Below are 15,731 nucleotides of genomic sequence, written 5' to 3' on the forward strand. Positions count from 1 at the left end.
ACGCCCTCGATGCTGCATCTGCTCGGGCGAGAACCGGCTGTACCGCGTGGGGGATTTTGTGCGAAGCTCCGGGATACGTAGCTTTATTTGCAGACCACTTGAATAGGCAGATTTCGAAACGGATGGATAAGCGGCAGTGGTGTTGGGCTGAGCTCAGGTGACCGGTTGGCTGCACACCATTGGAGGGGTGAGGCTGGGATGTGGCGAAGGCCTCTCCCGGTGCCCGAGCAGACCAGGACCAGCCAGGGCCGGGGAGGCAACTGGCAGCCGCGGGCTGAGGCTTTTTCCAGCTAGCATCTCTGGGTTTGGAATTGGAACAGAAACACTGTTGTGACCACAGTACTCAGAAGCGGCTCGTCAGCACCAGGAGTTTTGTGTCGCTCCAGGTGGTGGAGGCCGAGCGAGGCCCGTGTGGGTGTATTCCAGCGGCTTTCTGTCTGTGAGCGTCACAATCACCTAGAGAGCTTTCTTTTTCGTAATTTAGTGTTTACCAATTTTTGAGAGAGAGCGAGCAGGGGAGGATCAGACAGAGAGGGAGACACAGAATCCGAAGCAGGCTCCAGGCTCCGAGCTGTCAGCACAGAGCCCGACGCGGGGCTCGAACTTAAGGACCGTGAGATCATGACCTGAGCCGAAGTTGGACGCTCAACCGACTGAGCCACCCAGGCGCCCCTAGAGAGTTTTTCAGAAATATCTGGAACCCACCCCAGACCAATTAAACCAGACCCCTGGGGGGTGGGGCCAAACTTGGGTTACTTTTTCTAAGTGCCCGAGGTGACCTCAGGGTGCAGCTGGGACTGAGACCAGCCTCATACAGGTCTTGATCCAGTGAGTTTGGGGGGAGGCCGGAGACTGTGTATCGTTACTGAGGATGTCGACGGTGGAGAGTCGGGACCCCGGGTTAGCGGGGAATCTGACTGACAGCAGCACCTGCCGTGCCCTCTGCCCCTGGTCAGCTTGGGGATGGCTTATGGTGGGTTGGGTGTGAATGGGCCACAGTCGGGAAGGAAGCTTGATTTTCCTTCTCTCCCAGTTCCCCTCGGTGGTTGTGACGGGGCACGTGCTCCGAGAGCTAAAGCAAGTGTCTGCTGATTGCGAGTGCCCGAGCAGACCCTGGAGAGCCAGAGCCAAGTCTGACCTGCAGCTGGGTGGGCCAGGAAGCTCTCCTGCTCTGCCCCCTGCCTGCCAGGGAGCGCTGGCCCTTTCCGGGGTGCTGCGGCGGCTGCAGCAAGTGGAGGACAGGATTCTCCAGGTGAAAGCCTTGCTCCGTGCCCCTCCTCTGCCTGTGTTTGGGGGTGCCTTCCTTCCCTCCCCTCCTCCCTCTGCCCACAGTGGGTTCCTCCTCTTCCTCTTCACTCCCTGTCCCCTCCGTCCCGCCGAGACAAGCCTGCCCCTTCCCCCCAAACCCCCAACCTCTCTCCTGACCCTCATGGTCTCTGTCACTGTCTCTTTTTCTTTCCTCTTTCTCACCTGGCCTGCAGAAGAGGGCTCAGAACTTGGCCAACAGGGAATTTCACAAAAAGAACATTAAGGAGAAGGCAGCTCACCTCGCCTCCATGTTTGGACATGGGGATTTCCCACAGGTAAACAAGGGGCTTTCAGAGCCCCCTCCCCCGCCCAGGGATCCACATGTTGGGCATCTAGCAAAGTGACCACATGTTGGACATCCAGCAAAGTGACCACGACTCTGTCTGTGCAGCTTCAGACCCTCCCCCTCCTCCTTCCACAGCATGAGGAGCTATTGACTTTGCAAGAACTTGGACCGGCGTCTAAAAAAGACCCACATGAGAAGATGCAAAAATATGTAGATAAATCATGACAAAGGGAAAAGCGAGGTAGTAAAGTGGGCTCAGGTCAAAGGAAGCAGAACCGAATGCTTTTAGATCCTAGAGGGGTCCGAGTAGGCTCTGAGCGTCCTGAGAGTCAACACAGAGAAGGAGAGCTGGACTGTCAGGAATCACATCACAGTGACTTGACCGTGAAGGACAAGTTGCTCATGATGTTGGGAGGCATGATGGGGGAATCTCCCCGTGGCCCCGACCGGGGAGATCCTGAGTGATGGGGCCAAGCACAGGCTGTAACCTGTGCTCTGCTTTCCCAAAAGGCGGCATCAGCCAAGAAGAATGGCTTTGCCTGAGAATGGGAAGCGCAGCCCCCTTGCAGGCCAGGTACTCCTTTCGAAACTCACTAAAGAGAAGAGCGAGGGCTGGCGAGGAGCGGGAAGAGCTGATAGTGAGGTCCCCACAGTGGATGTGTGCGAAAGGCGCCCCGCCCCCCGCTCGCAGGCAGCCTGGTTCCTAGGACATAACCCCTCTGCTGCTTTCGCTCCATCTCCTCCAGACCTGTGTCCTCTGCTTCTTGGCAGAGTCACTGACAGCGGAGGGATGCTTTGCATCTAGTTCACTTCTGGGGCCCAGGGGCCATCCTCCACAGTAGCCCAGGGTTCTCCTTTCCTAAGTTTGCAGCTGCTACGTGACCCCAAACTCCAGAGTGAGAGCGTCAGGTGTTAGCGCTGGTATCTGCGGCAGATGGACGCAGGACTAGGATGGAGCAGCTGCAGCTCTTTTGATGTGATGAAGGAGCCGGAATAGTTGTAGCAGAATGCCGTGTACCCGGGAGCCAGGCGGTCCTGCTGGGCTCCAAAGACCGAGGCTTCTTTTTTGTCCTGAGACCCAGGCCTGGATTTCTTTTCCCATCCTTGAGTGCGTAGGCATGGGGCTTCACTGTGGAGGCGAGCATCACGGTGCACGCCCCAGGGATAATCACAGCTTCCTCTGTTTCTGTTCTGTGCAGAATAAACTACTTTCTAAAGATCTGTCTCCCGAGCACACTCCAGCTTCTCCCTCCTGCCTTCCATCTCCTGATCCTGCTGCTACTTCTTCTCCATCGACTGTTGACTCTGTTTCTCCTGCCAGAAAGGTAGTCGTCCCGTACCATTAGCTTCCCCCACCCTCTGCATGTTCTGAGATCTTCTCCTCTGCCCACCCTGTGCAGACAAATGCCAGGAGCTTGCTTTGGAGGCGATGAGGATTTGTAAGATGCTTTACAGCAGTCCCAGATTCATTTGTTTTTGTGTTGAAGCAAGCCCCAAAGCAGAACAGGCAGCACACAAAAACTGGCCGAACAGTGCTGTGCATCTTGGCACCCACCATATGCCACCGTGTGCCGGATGCCGAAACAGGGGGAGGGCGGCACGGTCCTTTTACTCCAGTTTTGATGATGAACAGCACAGCAGCATAGAAATGAGTAACATTTTACATAGGAGATGGCCAGTATTTGGTTGTTTTTGACCTAGCAAAATGGCAGCTTCACATGGCGAACCTACTACTTGTCAACACTATCCATTAATTCCGAGGCACAGAAAGGGCAAGTTTATAGGAACCCAGGGAGGGGGAGAAGTCTGGAAAGGATTCACAGAGTAGGCAATATGGGAAACAAGTGTCGAAGGTTACACAGAAAGGGAAGGGCATTTCAGAAAGGTCTAGCATGTGCAGAGGAAGGCAGGCAGGGCTTGCGTGAATGGAAAGAGAATTCTGGTGTAACTTGCTTTGGGAATAAAAGTATTTATGGGAGTGTGGAGGATGAGGGTGAGAGTCAGTCTACTCTTGGTATTAAGGGGTTTCATTCCGTCCTCTCATAGCCACAGAAGCCACTGCTCTGTGTTCTAGAAGGCTGACTCAGGTAGCAGTGCAGAGGTCGGCTTGGAGCGGGGGTAGGGAGCGAACTTTAGGTAGATAATGAAATGCGCCCGTGAACAATTTTTAGATTGTGGTTGTGGAGGAATTTCTGGCTTCCCTCTTGTCCTCCTGTCACTGAGTATGCTGAGAACACTGCCAGGTGGGGGTGGGAGAGGGCTGGTCTCTGGGAACCTTGGCCCCTAGAGTAGATGAGCCTGAAAATGGATGTGAAGCCCACTTTGTCTAGCTATTGCTCATGAAGGAGGCTTGGTCCCTTCCTTGCAAACTGTGCTCCTCTGAACACATCTGGTCCATCTAGCTCCCCAGACTCGTCTGGGCGTGCAAGGCTGAATGTCCCCCATCACAGTTACTGCTCTTTTGCTCCCATGCTTTAGGCTAAAGCTCAAACACCTGATGTTACCTGAGTGTACAAGAGGAGCTGTCTCTTGGTTTGTAGTTGGGAGTCCCACCCCCAGTGACTTCCCACTGCTGTGGGGAGAAGAGTACAGGGAACGTCACTAAGAAAGGAGCAAGGAATATTATCAGCCCCCCACTCCTCCACAGTCCCAGTCGTGGGTGTGAATGACCCCCTGGAAGGGCAGCAAGAGGTGACATGGAGAAACACAAACACCTCCAGCTCCACGGAAGATAGCCATAGCCAAGACGCCTAGCGTCTTGCTCCAGGTCAGCCATTGGTCGGCTGTTTGACCTTAAGTCTCCTGACCTATCTGGGCTTCCGTATTTTCTCATCAACAAGAGAGTGGTTCCTGGCTCATGTGATAGTGAGCTCTCTGGGTGGAGACTGGCAGTTTTGTCATCACCATCACCAAGGCTGCGGAGCAGCCATTTTGCCCAGCTCGGGAGAGGAGCCTTCCCTGGTGGGGACGGTACTTGCTGCTGTGGCAGCCATGACAGGACGAGAAGGGGTGAGGTTGCCTGGGCACAAGCAGGCAGTGGCTGGTGCTCCTGGCTGGGCAGCCAGGCCCACACCGTGCTTCTCTCCTGCTCAGCCCCTCTTCAGTTACCCCTGGTCAAGATCCCTTCTTGTCTCTGCTTTTCTTTCATGCTCATGGTGGCCTGGCCTGAGGGCAGAGCTGGGACAAGAAAAGCTACCACCCTTCCCAAGTTCCCTGACTTGATTTCTAGTAGGTGTTTGATCTCTAAGTGCTGGCGAGGCCACCAAGGTCTGACAGAGGCACTTCTGTCACGTCTGTCAACGTCAATAGGCACGTTCCCCGTCACATCTTCATCATGCTCCACTGGAGCCCTCGGCTGCTTCTCCATTGGGCTCTTCAAGGAGCTTTAAACCAATGTCACCCATGAAGCAAGGCAGTTAGTGAACATTCAGCCATTCAACAAACATCTATTAAACAACAGACAGCTCAGTGTTAGGCACTTCAGGCTCTTGGGATAGGTATCAATGGAGTTACATTCCTTCCCCGGTGAGGCTTATATCCTTGTAGGTGGAAATAAATGGTCAATGATAATATGTGAATAAACTGTGCAGTACATCAGAAGACAAGACAGTACATCCTATGGAAAAATTATAGCAGGTAGCAGGGACCTGGTAGGCTGGGGTTGGGTAGGAATTTAAAATGGAGTGGTAGGAGGGCTCTTCCTGGGAAAGAGAACTGAGCGAGAGTAGAGCCACAGATAGGAAAACAAAGGTGCAGAGAGGCGACTGGTACCCAGCCCTCCTGACCCCAGCCCAGTGTGAATGGAGTCCTTGTCAGAGGCACCAGCCCGGAGGCTGTGACCGCATAGAGCTCAACATGGAGCATGGAGAACTGCAAGTAGAGTGGGCTTTGGGATGGCCAATCTCAGGCCCTCTGCTCCCCCTACAGCTCTGTTCCTTGTTTCTACCAGGTTGTGGTAGAAGAGTCACCCCTATTTCTTATTCTTATTCCATTTCTCTAGCCAGCCTTGACCATCAGGCAGTAGTATAATTGAGCTTATTAATTACAGGCTGATGTGCCTGTCATAGGGTGGCTGGCAGTGAGTGGAGAGCTCTTAGAAAGGGCCACCCTGGGACATTGGGCAAGCCACTCACCTTCTTTGTGCCTTGGTTTCTCCATTTGTACAAAGGACCAAATTTGGACTCAACATTCACAATACCCTTCAGATTTCACTGTGAAGCCCTTGTAGGCAGTTAGGAATGAGTGGTAAATTCCAAGTTTCAAGCATTCTTGGAGAGGATACGGCCAGTGGCCCTGCACTCCCCGCCCCCACACACCACCAATATCCCTCCCTCTCCTGAGCCCCACCCTACCACTGATTCAACACTGGACTTTGTGCATGTACAGAATCTGGCAGGGTGATGGCCTCCTCTGAAGAGAGGGTTGGCTGCCCCTTAAAGTAAGTGGCAGCCTGGTGACAAACCACTTCATTCAGTCTGAAGGAGCTCCGGGAGCCTCTCCCCTGGAGAGAGCCTGAGGCCTCAGTGCTTCTTTCCAGCAGATTATGGGCTGTTCTCACTGCCCAGAGCCGCAAGCTGGCCTCCATTCAGGGAAGCCAGAGGAAGGAAAATGCACTTAGAGACTGATGTTTGGTCCCTGGCAAACTTCAGGCAGCACCGTGTCTCTATTCCTGCCCTAGAGCCCTACACTCCAATTCTGAGGATCCAGGGATAGCCACCTCCACCTGGGAGCAGACCTAGCCAAACTCGTACGAGGACCACGTGTTCCTCACAGGGATACAAACTTGGATCACCAGTCCCAAGTGATGTGGCCAGGGCTCTGCCTTCAGATTCTACTTGCCTGCCTTCTCAGGTGGATATTTTGCTCTAAGATTCAGTGATGCCACTGGGAGTTTGGCCTGAATGGTGTCACATGGCTTCCTTAGGTCCTCTCATTTAGGATCTAGATCCTTACCAGAGTCTTGTCTTCCAAGGACTGGACTAGGGATCATGTCCACTCGTATGTTCCCAGCACCATTCGACTCATCCATCCCATCAGACCGGCCCTCCTGTGGTGGTACTGGCCCCCAATCAACCATTAGTTAACCTCTCTTTTCAAGCAGGGGGGCATGACTGCCAGTCCTTTGCCAAGGCTGGTGAGCTCTTGTGAGAACAAGATGGCGGCTGAGTGTTTGTGCAGCGGGGCAAGAGGGGACTGTGGGTCAGTCTTCCTGGGTCAGAAGAGCAATGCACATCACAAAAGGAGCTTTCTCTACATGGGGCTATTTGTTCCAAAACTCGATTTGCAGGGTTTGCTGCAGAGATTTGTACATTGGAGCAAAGCTAGGTGAGTCTTGGCTGGTTGCTATGTCTTTGTTTCATTTGAGACAAGCCTAGATCTCAAGGCCTCCCTCAACCTCATTGTCTTTCTCTTTTTTCCTGGGATAAGAGTGCCTTTGGAAGTGTACTATGTGTATCCCAACATGGGGAATTTTAGTTAGCAGAGTGCTGGTGTGTCTCAGGGAGGCAGGGCACTGCAGGGAGAAGAATATGAGCTTAGGGTCGCACTTGGGTTCATACTCACTGTGTGACCTTGGATGAGTTGGTGGGCCTCTCAGCGCCTCAGTTTCCCAACCTATAGAATGGAGGTGACGACAGCTAGCCCTGAGGGTGACAGGAATAATGCCATAAACTGACCAGTGTAACATGCCTGAAGGATCCAGTAAACATACTCTTTCCCCAGTGGAGGAGAATTCCGGAAGAAAGCTCATTTACCTGAAATGCATGTTGATTCCTCTCTTTCTAAAGGCAAAGAAGTCACCTTCAGATTTCCATTTCCATCCCAGCCACTTAAGAACAGTGCGGCCTCAGGTGAGTTAGAGCCTCCCTGAATCTCAGCTCTCCCATCTGCGAAGGGGGATTATGAGACCCACCTCGCAAGGCCGTGAGAATTGCACACGGATGGGCACAGCACGGTGCCTGGCACCAGTGGACACAGGTGCAGATGTGGGTGCCCACTGGGAGGTCACAGTCACAAAGGCCTGCCTGAGTCTCAACTCCGAGGGTGTAATTTCTGGACCTCCTCAAAACAAGGTGGTTTCGATCCTTGCCCTCTCTCCCCCATGCCCTGAGCGTATCCCTGGGCATGCAGGCCCACCGCCTGTCCTATGACGTTCCTCACGCAGGGACTCCTCAGAGAGGAGTGTCAGCCCAAATATGCCCAGGAGACCTTCTCTGGCCCTGCCTGTCATAACTTCCTCTTTCAGTGAGCCCTCAGCTTGGAGGCCCTGGAAACACCTCCTCACCATGCCTGAGCCGTGTGGGCCTCATGATGTTCACAGCAGGCCAGGTGGTCATGGGGTCCCAGCTCTGTGGAGAAGCCTAGCCCAGACACCTGGTATTCTTGGCTGAGTTCCAGGCCCGAGGTGGTGGGGGGGGCAGAGGGGGACGTTAGCATTGTTTGGCCACAGATGGGCACAGGAACCTGTTTCCTCCTTCCTTCAGAGCTCATGCCCTGTGCCCGGAGTGTAGACATGAGTAAAACACAGTGATGACATTAGCGAGTGCAAACCAGAAGGGAGTAGAGAGCAGGGTGAGAAGGCTTGTCCTGTTCTGAGCTCAGGCTGCCAGGGTTGCCTCCTTTGGGGGTTGGGGGGCAGCCATCTGCTGCAGCCTCTGGGATTGGTGCTGGTGACAACAGTCCTGTCACCATGTTTGACTCATCGAAGAGAAGCCAGTGCACTCACCCTGGCTGGGCTGTATTGGTCTTACTCATACAGAGGAGGGAACCCAAGCAACCTAGAGATTTTCAGAGTGAAGGCTATCTAAGAAAGGAGAGAAGAAGTTCCAGAACATGGAAGTGAAAAGCCACCCCAACGGCAGTGCTTTGAACTATCTGCCAAGTGCTTCTTGGGAGCCCAGTGCCATGTGAGGTGTGGCCCAGGTTCTATGGGGACCATTTTTTGCAGTCCTACAAGGATGGAGGTGGTCTCTCCATTTTATAGATGGGGCAGCTGAGGCTCACAGAAGGGAAATGGTGTATGTGAGATTATTCTAATGGAATATGAGATGTTGGCCTGCTGGAAGTGTCCAGCCATTCCAGCTTGTTCTAGTCAATTAACCAAAAAATAATTAGAATTCAACAGAGGAAAGAGGGTAGTAAGAAATACTCCGATTCTTCAAAATTACAAGAATATTGAAAGATACATAAAGGTTTGCAAAAGCAGCCCCACAGCCCTCCGAAATGACCAGTTCTTTAAAAACTAGTGACTGGGATGGGATCATTTTTGGCTAAATCTTTTTATTTGGCCAAACTCTCCTGAGTTGTCAGCCGTCTTCATGACTAGTCCTCCGGAGGTCTTTCAGTGGGTGAATCTCCTTGTTGAGAACCCCTGGATCTCGCTCTGAGGTCAATACCAGGATGAGTTTTCTGGAAGTTTCTCTACAAATTGATCTCTCTATTTCTCAGCATCCCAAGAGCCTAGTAATTCCTTGGTTGGCTGGGGCAGTGCTACTCCAAGTGTGGTCCCTGGGCAGGCACTGGTCTGGGGCCCAGTGAGCACGGCAAGTGAAAGTGAGCATTAGACACCTGTAGAGCAGTGTGGCATTGCCATACAACCAAGTGCACAATCATATCTCTAGCAATTCCCTTGTGTTGTGTCCAGAAATACCAGGTCACAATAGATTAGAGATTTTTTTTTTTTTAAAGTAAAACCTGGTCATTTACCACTGATTGTTTGAGGAGCAGTGAGCTAGCACATGTCTGTCTGGTCATGTCCTCAATCTCCTAGAGCCAATGAGGTATCCTGTTAACAAGAAACATAGAGAAGAGAACCCATAATCCCCAAGGCAATGTTTGCCTCCACACTGGTCATTGAGGGTAGGCTTCTGGGCCCCCCCCTCACCTCTTGAGATTAGTTCCCCATCTCCTAGTCTCCTTGTGACCTCTCCAGAAAGTCCAGTCCACTTCTTGGTATTGGCCAGTGGTGACCCTGGGATGGTTTCTATCAGGTTGGGAGGAGCACATGCAGACCCAATGCCGCTTTCTTAAGGGTGCTTTCCTTATTCTTGGCAAAGCCTCTGAAATGGGGTGGGGTCTGTGATTGCAACTGGGAGAAAGGAGCCTTTATGGCCCATACTGAAAGACCAGTTTTGTCTTTATCCTGGATTACCTGGCCAGGTGACCCTGGATGGTGCCCTATCCTGGTAGAAGAACCACGCAGGCCCATGACGACACAGATGTGTTTGGCGACACCCACCAGCAACCTTACAGCCCTCGGCAGGCTTCTGTAATTGCTCCTTAAGTCAGGATTGCACAAAAGCTCAGCAGTACAAAGTGCCTATTAGCTAAGTGGTTAATAAGGTCCCATTAGGGGCTTGTATTTAAAGCCTCGGAAAGTACAGTCTCAGTCTCTGCTAACTCAGGGAGGCAATAATTGCGCGTGGGTATCATGGCATCGCCGTGGAGTCTTTCTGGGAGAGTGCCTCAGAGCCAGTTCACACGCTGGGCCATTGGAGGCAGCCCCACAAGGGCAGTGTGGGCAGGCGGGTAAATCTCACCTCCGCTGTCTTCCCTCCCCTCTTTGTCTTGATATAACCCCAAGAAGTAGTTGGTATTCTACAGCCTTTGTCTGAGGGACCCGTGTTGGGGGTTCCCGGTGGGGGGTGCAACAACAGACGAACAAAGGCTTGTTGTCCTGCGCCTGCGCACCTGAACCCTTCTCGGAAACTGGAGCCAAGTTCCTTGGCATTGGCAAAATCCTGCAAATGGCAGAAAGTGTGCCTGGAAGCAGAATCCTAACCTCTCCCAGGCTGGGCCAGCTTGGAGGGTAAAATGGGTATGGGGTAAGTGGCCTGGCAGCTGCTGCTACTGGGAAGGAGCAGGCTTTGTAAAGCCTGGAGGGGCCCCGTCTGTCTGAGGCGTGAGGTCAGACACCCTACCTCACAGGCCCACGGCCGTATTCTCTACAACCCCAAGACCCACACGTGGTCGGCGCAACTGTTCCAGAGCGGCTGTCAGTGTTAGGGCTTCCTTGATGAGAAAGGGAGCAGGAGCCTCGGGGAGAGAGCCTCACTCTCCCCCACCTGCTTGGCATCCTTCCCTCTTCTTCCTCGTATAGTGGCTGTGCTCTTGCAGGAATCCCATGAGTTGGCCAAGGCTCTGAGTATGGGCCCTGCTATCAGGAGGTGAAGAATTGCTGCCATTTGCCCATTGGCTTTGCCGTTCCCGGAACTTCCTGCCTTATATCCGAGCCTCTTGTAGCAGATTAGATGTGGCCTCCCAGGAGCAGTCCTGGGTTTAGATTGAGGGCATTCCTTCAACCTCACACATCACAGTTGCTCGTTGTTGCAACGGCCGTCTGCCTGTGCCACTCCCAGAAGCTGGATACAGAGGCCGCAGAGGGTCTGGAGCCTGCTTCCTTCTGGAATCCTGGGATGCGAAACAGTGTTTCCAGAATCCCTTACTGTGGTGTGTGCCTCTCTGAAGAGGAGACTACAGTGTTCCCAGGGTGGCCGTTCGTAGCTGGTGGGAAAGGGGGAGCAGGTTGGGATTTACCGGAGGGTGTCTGTGTGATTATGCCCTATCTGCTTGGGCTCCAGCAGCTGCCCCAGCTCCAAGGCACATTGATGGGGACCCAGACAGGTGGGCATGGCCATCATGCCTTCCAAAGCACAGGTACCCGAGACCAGGCCGTGATGCCCAGGGCCCACATGGAGCTATCTTGCCAATACCAGCCTGGGGCCTCTGGGCACCGCCATCTGGAGCCCACAGTCGAGTACACTCTTGTTGCCTCCTCACTCCTGTTTCAGTCACCGCTCTGTAGGCCCAGGGCGACTCAGGTCAGACACCACCCTTGCTCGCTAGGGGTATGGAGGCTGCAAGGCAGGCTGGGACCTGCTGAACTCAGGAAGCAGGGAGGGAGGAGTCTAGCTCATCTAGCTCATCCTGGCTCCGCCCTCAAAGCACCAGGCGCTTGGATATACATTCTCTCCCTCAGTTCTTACCCCACATCCATGAGACAGACACGATTTTCCCCGTTTTACTGAACAAAAGAAACTGAGCTCAGAAGTTGAGAGTTTTGTGCTCAGTCTCAGAACTGGTTCATGGTGGAGTTGGGGACTTAACCCTTCCCCCCCAGTGTGGTCTGGGGCAGGGAAAGCCCACTGCTCATGAAGCAGCAGCTCACAGCCCTCCAAAGAGGGGCGGTCTCTGGGGAAGGGCGGCTGCCTTCCAGCTGTCTGTCCATGAGGTCGTGGTTCCTTAGTGCGTGAGGGCACCGGGCTGGCAGTCAGAAGACCTGGGAAGTATTCCGAATCTTGCTTGTATGTGCTCCGTGGCCTCGGATAGATCCCTCCCTGTCTCCGGGATTCATTTACCCCATCTGTGAACCAAGGAACTTAATGAATCCTGGAGGCCTTGCACCTCCCCGTGGTGGTAGTTTTCCAGGTCACCTGGCTCACCCGGGCCACGGGGTTCCATTTCTGTGCTTCTCTCCACCTCCAGAGTGCCCGCTGCCCGCTCCAGGCTGGTTTTGCCTCTCCCGGGATGTTGGGTGCTATTTGCATGTGGGTGTGGAGCCCTCTCCCACATCCAGCCTGTTCGTGCTTTCCTGCTCGGTGCTAACTGGCCTCTACCTTTGTCTCTGTCTCCTCTGCCTCTGCTCTTGGGTAGCTGACGGTAGGGAAAGTGTCCAGCGGAATAGGGGCCGCGGCTGAAGTCCTGATCAATCTGTACATGAATGATCACAGACCTAAGACCCAGGCCACCTCTCCAGACCTGGTAAGGATGCGCACCCCTCAGCCTTCACCCGCAGACACCAGCTCTGACCTCCCAGAGAGGATGGCCTGGCCCACCCAAGGCCCTCTTTTCGTGGACGGGAGGCCTGAGAAGGGGCTGGACCAGAGCCGGGGTTTGAGGGGGCTGCATTTTCTGACAGACGAACCTCACCCGGCTCCCCAAGGGGTCATTTCACAAGGCAGGGTCTCTCTCCTGCTGTCCAGGGCTCCGGAGAGCTCTGTGAAAAGGCCGGGCAGGCCAGCCGTGTAGCCAGGCACCCTTTACCATCAGTGTTGGGCATCCAGTCCGAGTAGCCCTTTTGCACTGGACTGAGAATCCAGTAATGGAGAAACCCTCCTCCCTTCGAATTCTCCCTTCTCCAAACAAGGCTGCCTGCTGCCAATGGCAGCCATCGGACCGTACAGTTCTGGTTTCCTTTGAGCGCATCCCCCCTGGAATCCAGAACCCCCCAGGTGCACCGCTGCCTGGCCCTCCTCCTCCTCCTGCCCCCTTGCATTTAGGGATTTGACTGGCAGTCTGGGGGCTAGAGAACACAGCCTCTCCCTTCCCTGCAGTTCTCTGGAACAGTTCTGATGCCACAGGCTTTCCTCACCTGACCTGAGTCACTGCAGGAGGACAAATGTAGAAAACATTCTTTCAGGGACCTCTCTCTAGACCCGGGCAGCCCTTAACCCCCAGGACAGATTCCTGGAGACCGTATCGCCTGGCAGGAATGTTTGTGAGGGCTGCCCGCTCCTGCCCCCAAACCAGAGCAGCCGGCCTTGGGAAGAGACCCTCCCGGGCCTCCCTTGCTGCCGGCTGGCCAGCATGGGAGCAAAATGGACCGCAGTCCCTGGAGGATTGGGGTCTATGTTGGGAGCATTTCCTCCCCCACCTCACCCTTTGCTGCAGAGACATGAGCAGCAGACGGGAGCCCGCGAGGTCCCCGCGATTGAGGTCGGCATTTCCAAGAGCGTCAGCCTCACATTGCAAGACACGGTGTCCGTCCTAACGCACAGTGCTTCTCTCCCGCTGCCCTGTGCTCCTAGGAGTCTATGCGGAAGGTGTTTCCCCTGAACCTGGGCGGCAGCGACACCTGCCACTTCTGTAAGAAGCGCGTGTATGTGATGGAGAGGCTGAGCGCAGAGGGCCACTTCTTCCACCGCGAGTGTTTCCGCTGCAGTGTCTGTGCCTCCACCTTGCGCCTGGCCGCCTACGCCTTCGACAGCGACGAAGGTAACCCCCGGGGGCCCGGGACGGCACTGCTCTGCGGCCTGGGCTTCTGTCCTCTGGAGGCTCCGGGACGCCCAACACTTGCCAAGGAATGCGGCGTCCTCAGGAGAGCTGGTCAGAGAGCCGGGGGATCCTGCTAGAGAGACAGGTCCCCTGTGGGCGGCCTGGGGACACCCGGGAGCCGTCCTGCACCATGCGGCACCTGCTGGGTGCCGAGTGCTTTACATATGTGTTCTCAGCGAGTCTCACCACCTTCCATCCCCACCCCCCACCCCGTGTGGTTGGGGAATCAAACCTGGAAACCTAGTCACGTGCTCGGCACTGCACCTGGCTTGTGGCAAGGGTCCAACAAATGATGGCATATCAATGCTGTGATTTATAAAGTGTGTATTATGGAAGTAATCATAATAGCAACCTCCCCTCTGAGAAGCGGCCTGCCAGAATGTACCATTTACTAGCCGTATAACCCTGGATTTAGGAATCTGGTTACCTCTGGGTCCCTCAGTCACTTCATCTGTAAAATGAGGGTAATAATAGTTCTTAGGTCAAAAGTTTGTTGCAAGGTGGTTCACATGAGTTCATTCATGGGAAGCATTCAGAATAGTGTCTGGTATATTGTGAGTCCTGGGGAAGTTTTCCTTGTTGTTACCATCATTAACTGTCCCTATTATTACTCTTGTAATGAATGGTGAACGAAGCAGGCTTTTCTGGCAAGTGCCCAATGGTCCTGGGCTGTGGCCAGGGACCCAGTGTGTGTCTCACCTGGGTCTTTTCCTCCCCATCACTGCTGCCATCTGCTCCAAGCCTTTCCCACTCCCAGGGGGCCCCAGGAAGGACCAGGAACTGGAAACAGTACTGATACTCAGAGCTGTCCGTTTTGCAGTCTTGCAACCAGCCTTGGGAAGGGACTTGGCCTCAGTTTGGTTTGGGGAGTGTCTGAGGGTTTCAGCCCCGTCCCCAGCATCCCTGCACCCCTCCCCCCACCTTGCTACAGCCTGCCTCTGAGGCAGCAAAGGGTTCTCATCTCAGTGCTGCTGCTTTAAGACAAGTGATAGAAACTGCTTCCCAAGTTTAAGGTCTCCTAGGCTTGCTCCCATTATTGGTATTTTCTGACCTTGGCTTGTGTCTGCTGCAGCTCTCATTTACAGGAGAAAACCTGTGTGTGCCTGTGTGTGTTTCTTTTACAGGCAAGTTTTTCTGCAAGTCTCATTTCATTCACTGTAAAGCCAACAGTCAGCAGAGGAAGAGACGGGCAGAGTTGAAGCAACAAAGAGAGGTATGTTTTGTCTTGAAAGCGCTGGTGAAACAGGGCAGGCCCCTGGACAGGAGCTCATTTGCGAGGGTTCTTCCAACTTAGGCCAACGTTTCTGGCTTTGGAGGAACTGAGACCCACAGGTAAACACGAGAGTCTGTGCTGTGCAGTGTGGAGGGTCCCTCTTCCTTAGCCTGTTCAGCAGGCCTCTGGGCTTACCCCATTCTAGAGGCCAGCTCCCAGGTGAGCGGCGGTGCCAGCTTCTCCCGAGGAGCTTGGAAGAGCCTTCCCAGGTACTGGGCTGAGACTATATACCCAGCCATGTGAAGACTACAGGGTCCCCCTCCCCCCACCCCTGGCCTGGGTCCCTCGGTACCTCAGAGTGTTCTATGCAGGGATGTCTTCTGTGGAGACTACCTTTCCCTAAGTTTTCCCCCCAGGCTCTCGGATGTCCACGAAGTGACAGCCTGCTACATATTTAGACAGTTTGTGATAGCGCCCCCTTTGGCAGCTCTTAGCAAATACCTTCTCTACCGCCTGATTGGCCACCCACCTCCAGCAAGGACCCACAACTTACAGCCCTGTTCTGATTACACAAGTACTGTAGAAAATGGGGAAATAAATGAACATATGCAGACAAGGAAAATTAAATCATTCATCACCACCCTGTCCTGAGAAACCCATAACTAACATTTTGTGACATTTCCTTCCAGACTTTTCCCTCTGTGAATGTATTTTAACCTAGCTGGAATCGTACCACTACGCTTTTATATCCTTCTTTTTATATATTCGCAGTATATCAAGAGCTATTCCCCAAACATTAAAAATTCTTCTGAAACCTCATTCTGGATGCCTGTGAAAGATGGTTGATAATTTATTTAATGAGGTTTATCCTGT

General features: G+C 53.7%; 1 protein-coding gene across 12 annotated transcripts in view; it reads left to right on the top strand.

Annotated features, from left to right (window-relative positions):
* MICAL2 (microtubule associated monooxygenase, calponin and LIM domain containing 2) overlaps nucleotides 1-15,731 on the top strand; it is a 223,587-nt gene that overhangs the window by 121,617 nt on the left and 86,239 nt on the right. For 3 of the 12 annotated variants that reach the window (XM_043580676.1, XM_043580689.1, XM_043580683.1), the window contains exons 18-24: nucleotides 1,034-1,252; nucleotides 1,482-1,583; nucleotides 2,794-2,919; nucleotides 7,381-7,443; nucleotides 12,245-12,352; nucleotides 13,399-13,585; nucleotides 14,770-14,858. In XM_043580676.1, the coding sequence (XP_043436611.1) occupies nucleotides 1,034-1,252; nucleotides 1,482-1,583; nucleotides 2,794-2,919; nucleotides 7,381-7,443; nucleotides 12,245-12,352; nucleotides 13,399-13,585; nucleotides 14,770-14,858 (894 nt within the window). Of the gene's footprint in view, nucleotides 1-1,033; nucleotides 1,253-1,481; nucleotides 1,584-2,793; nucleotides 2,920-7,380; nucleotides 7,444-12,244; nucleotides 12,353-13,398; nucleotides 13,586-14,769; nucleotides 14,859-15,731 lie in introns of those variants that run through there. The other 9 variants (XM_043580682.1, XM_043580687.1, XM_043580681.1 and 6 more) reach the window with 5 other exon arrangements.

Source organism: Prionailurus bengalensis, chromosome D1, assembly GCF_016509475.1.
Source record: "Prionailurus bengalensis isolate Pbe53 chromosome D1, Fcat_Pben_1.1_paternal_pri, whole genome shotgun sequence".
Classification (NCBI taxonomy): domain Eukaryota; kingdom Metazoa; phylum Chordata; class Mammalia; order Carnivora; family Felidae; genus Prionailurus; species Prionailurus bengalensis.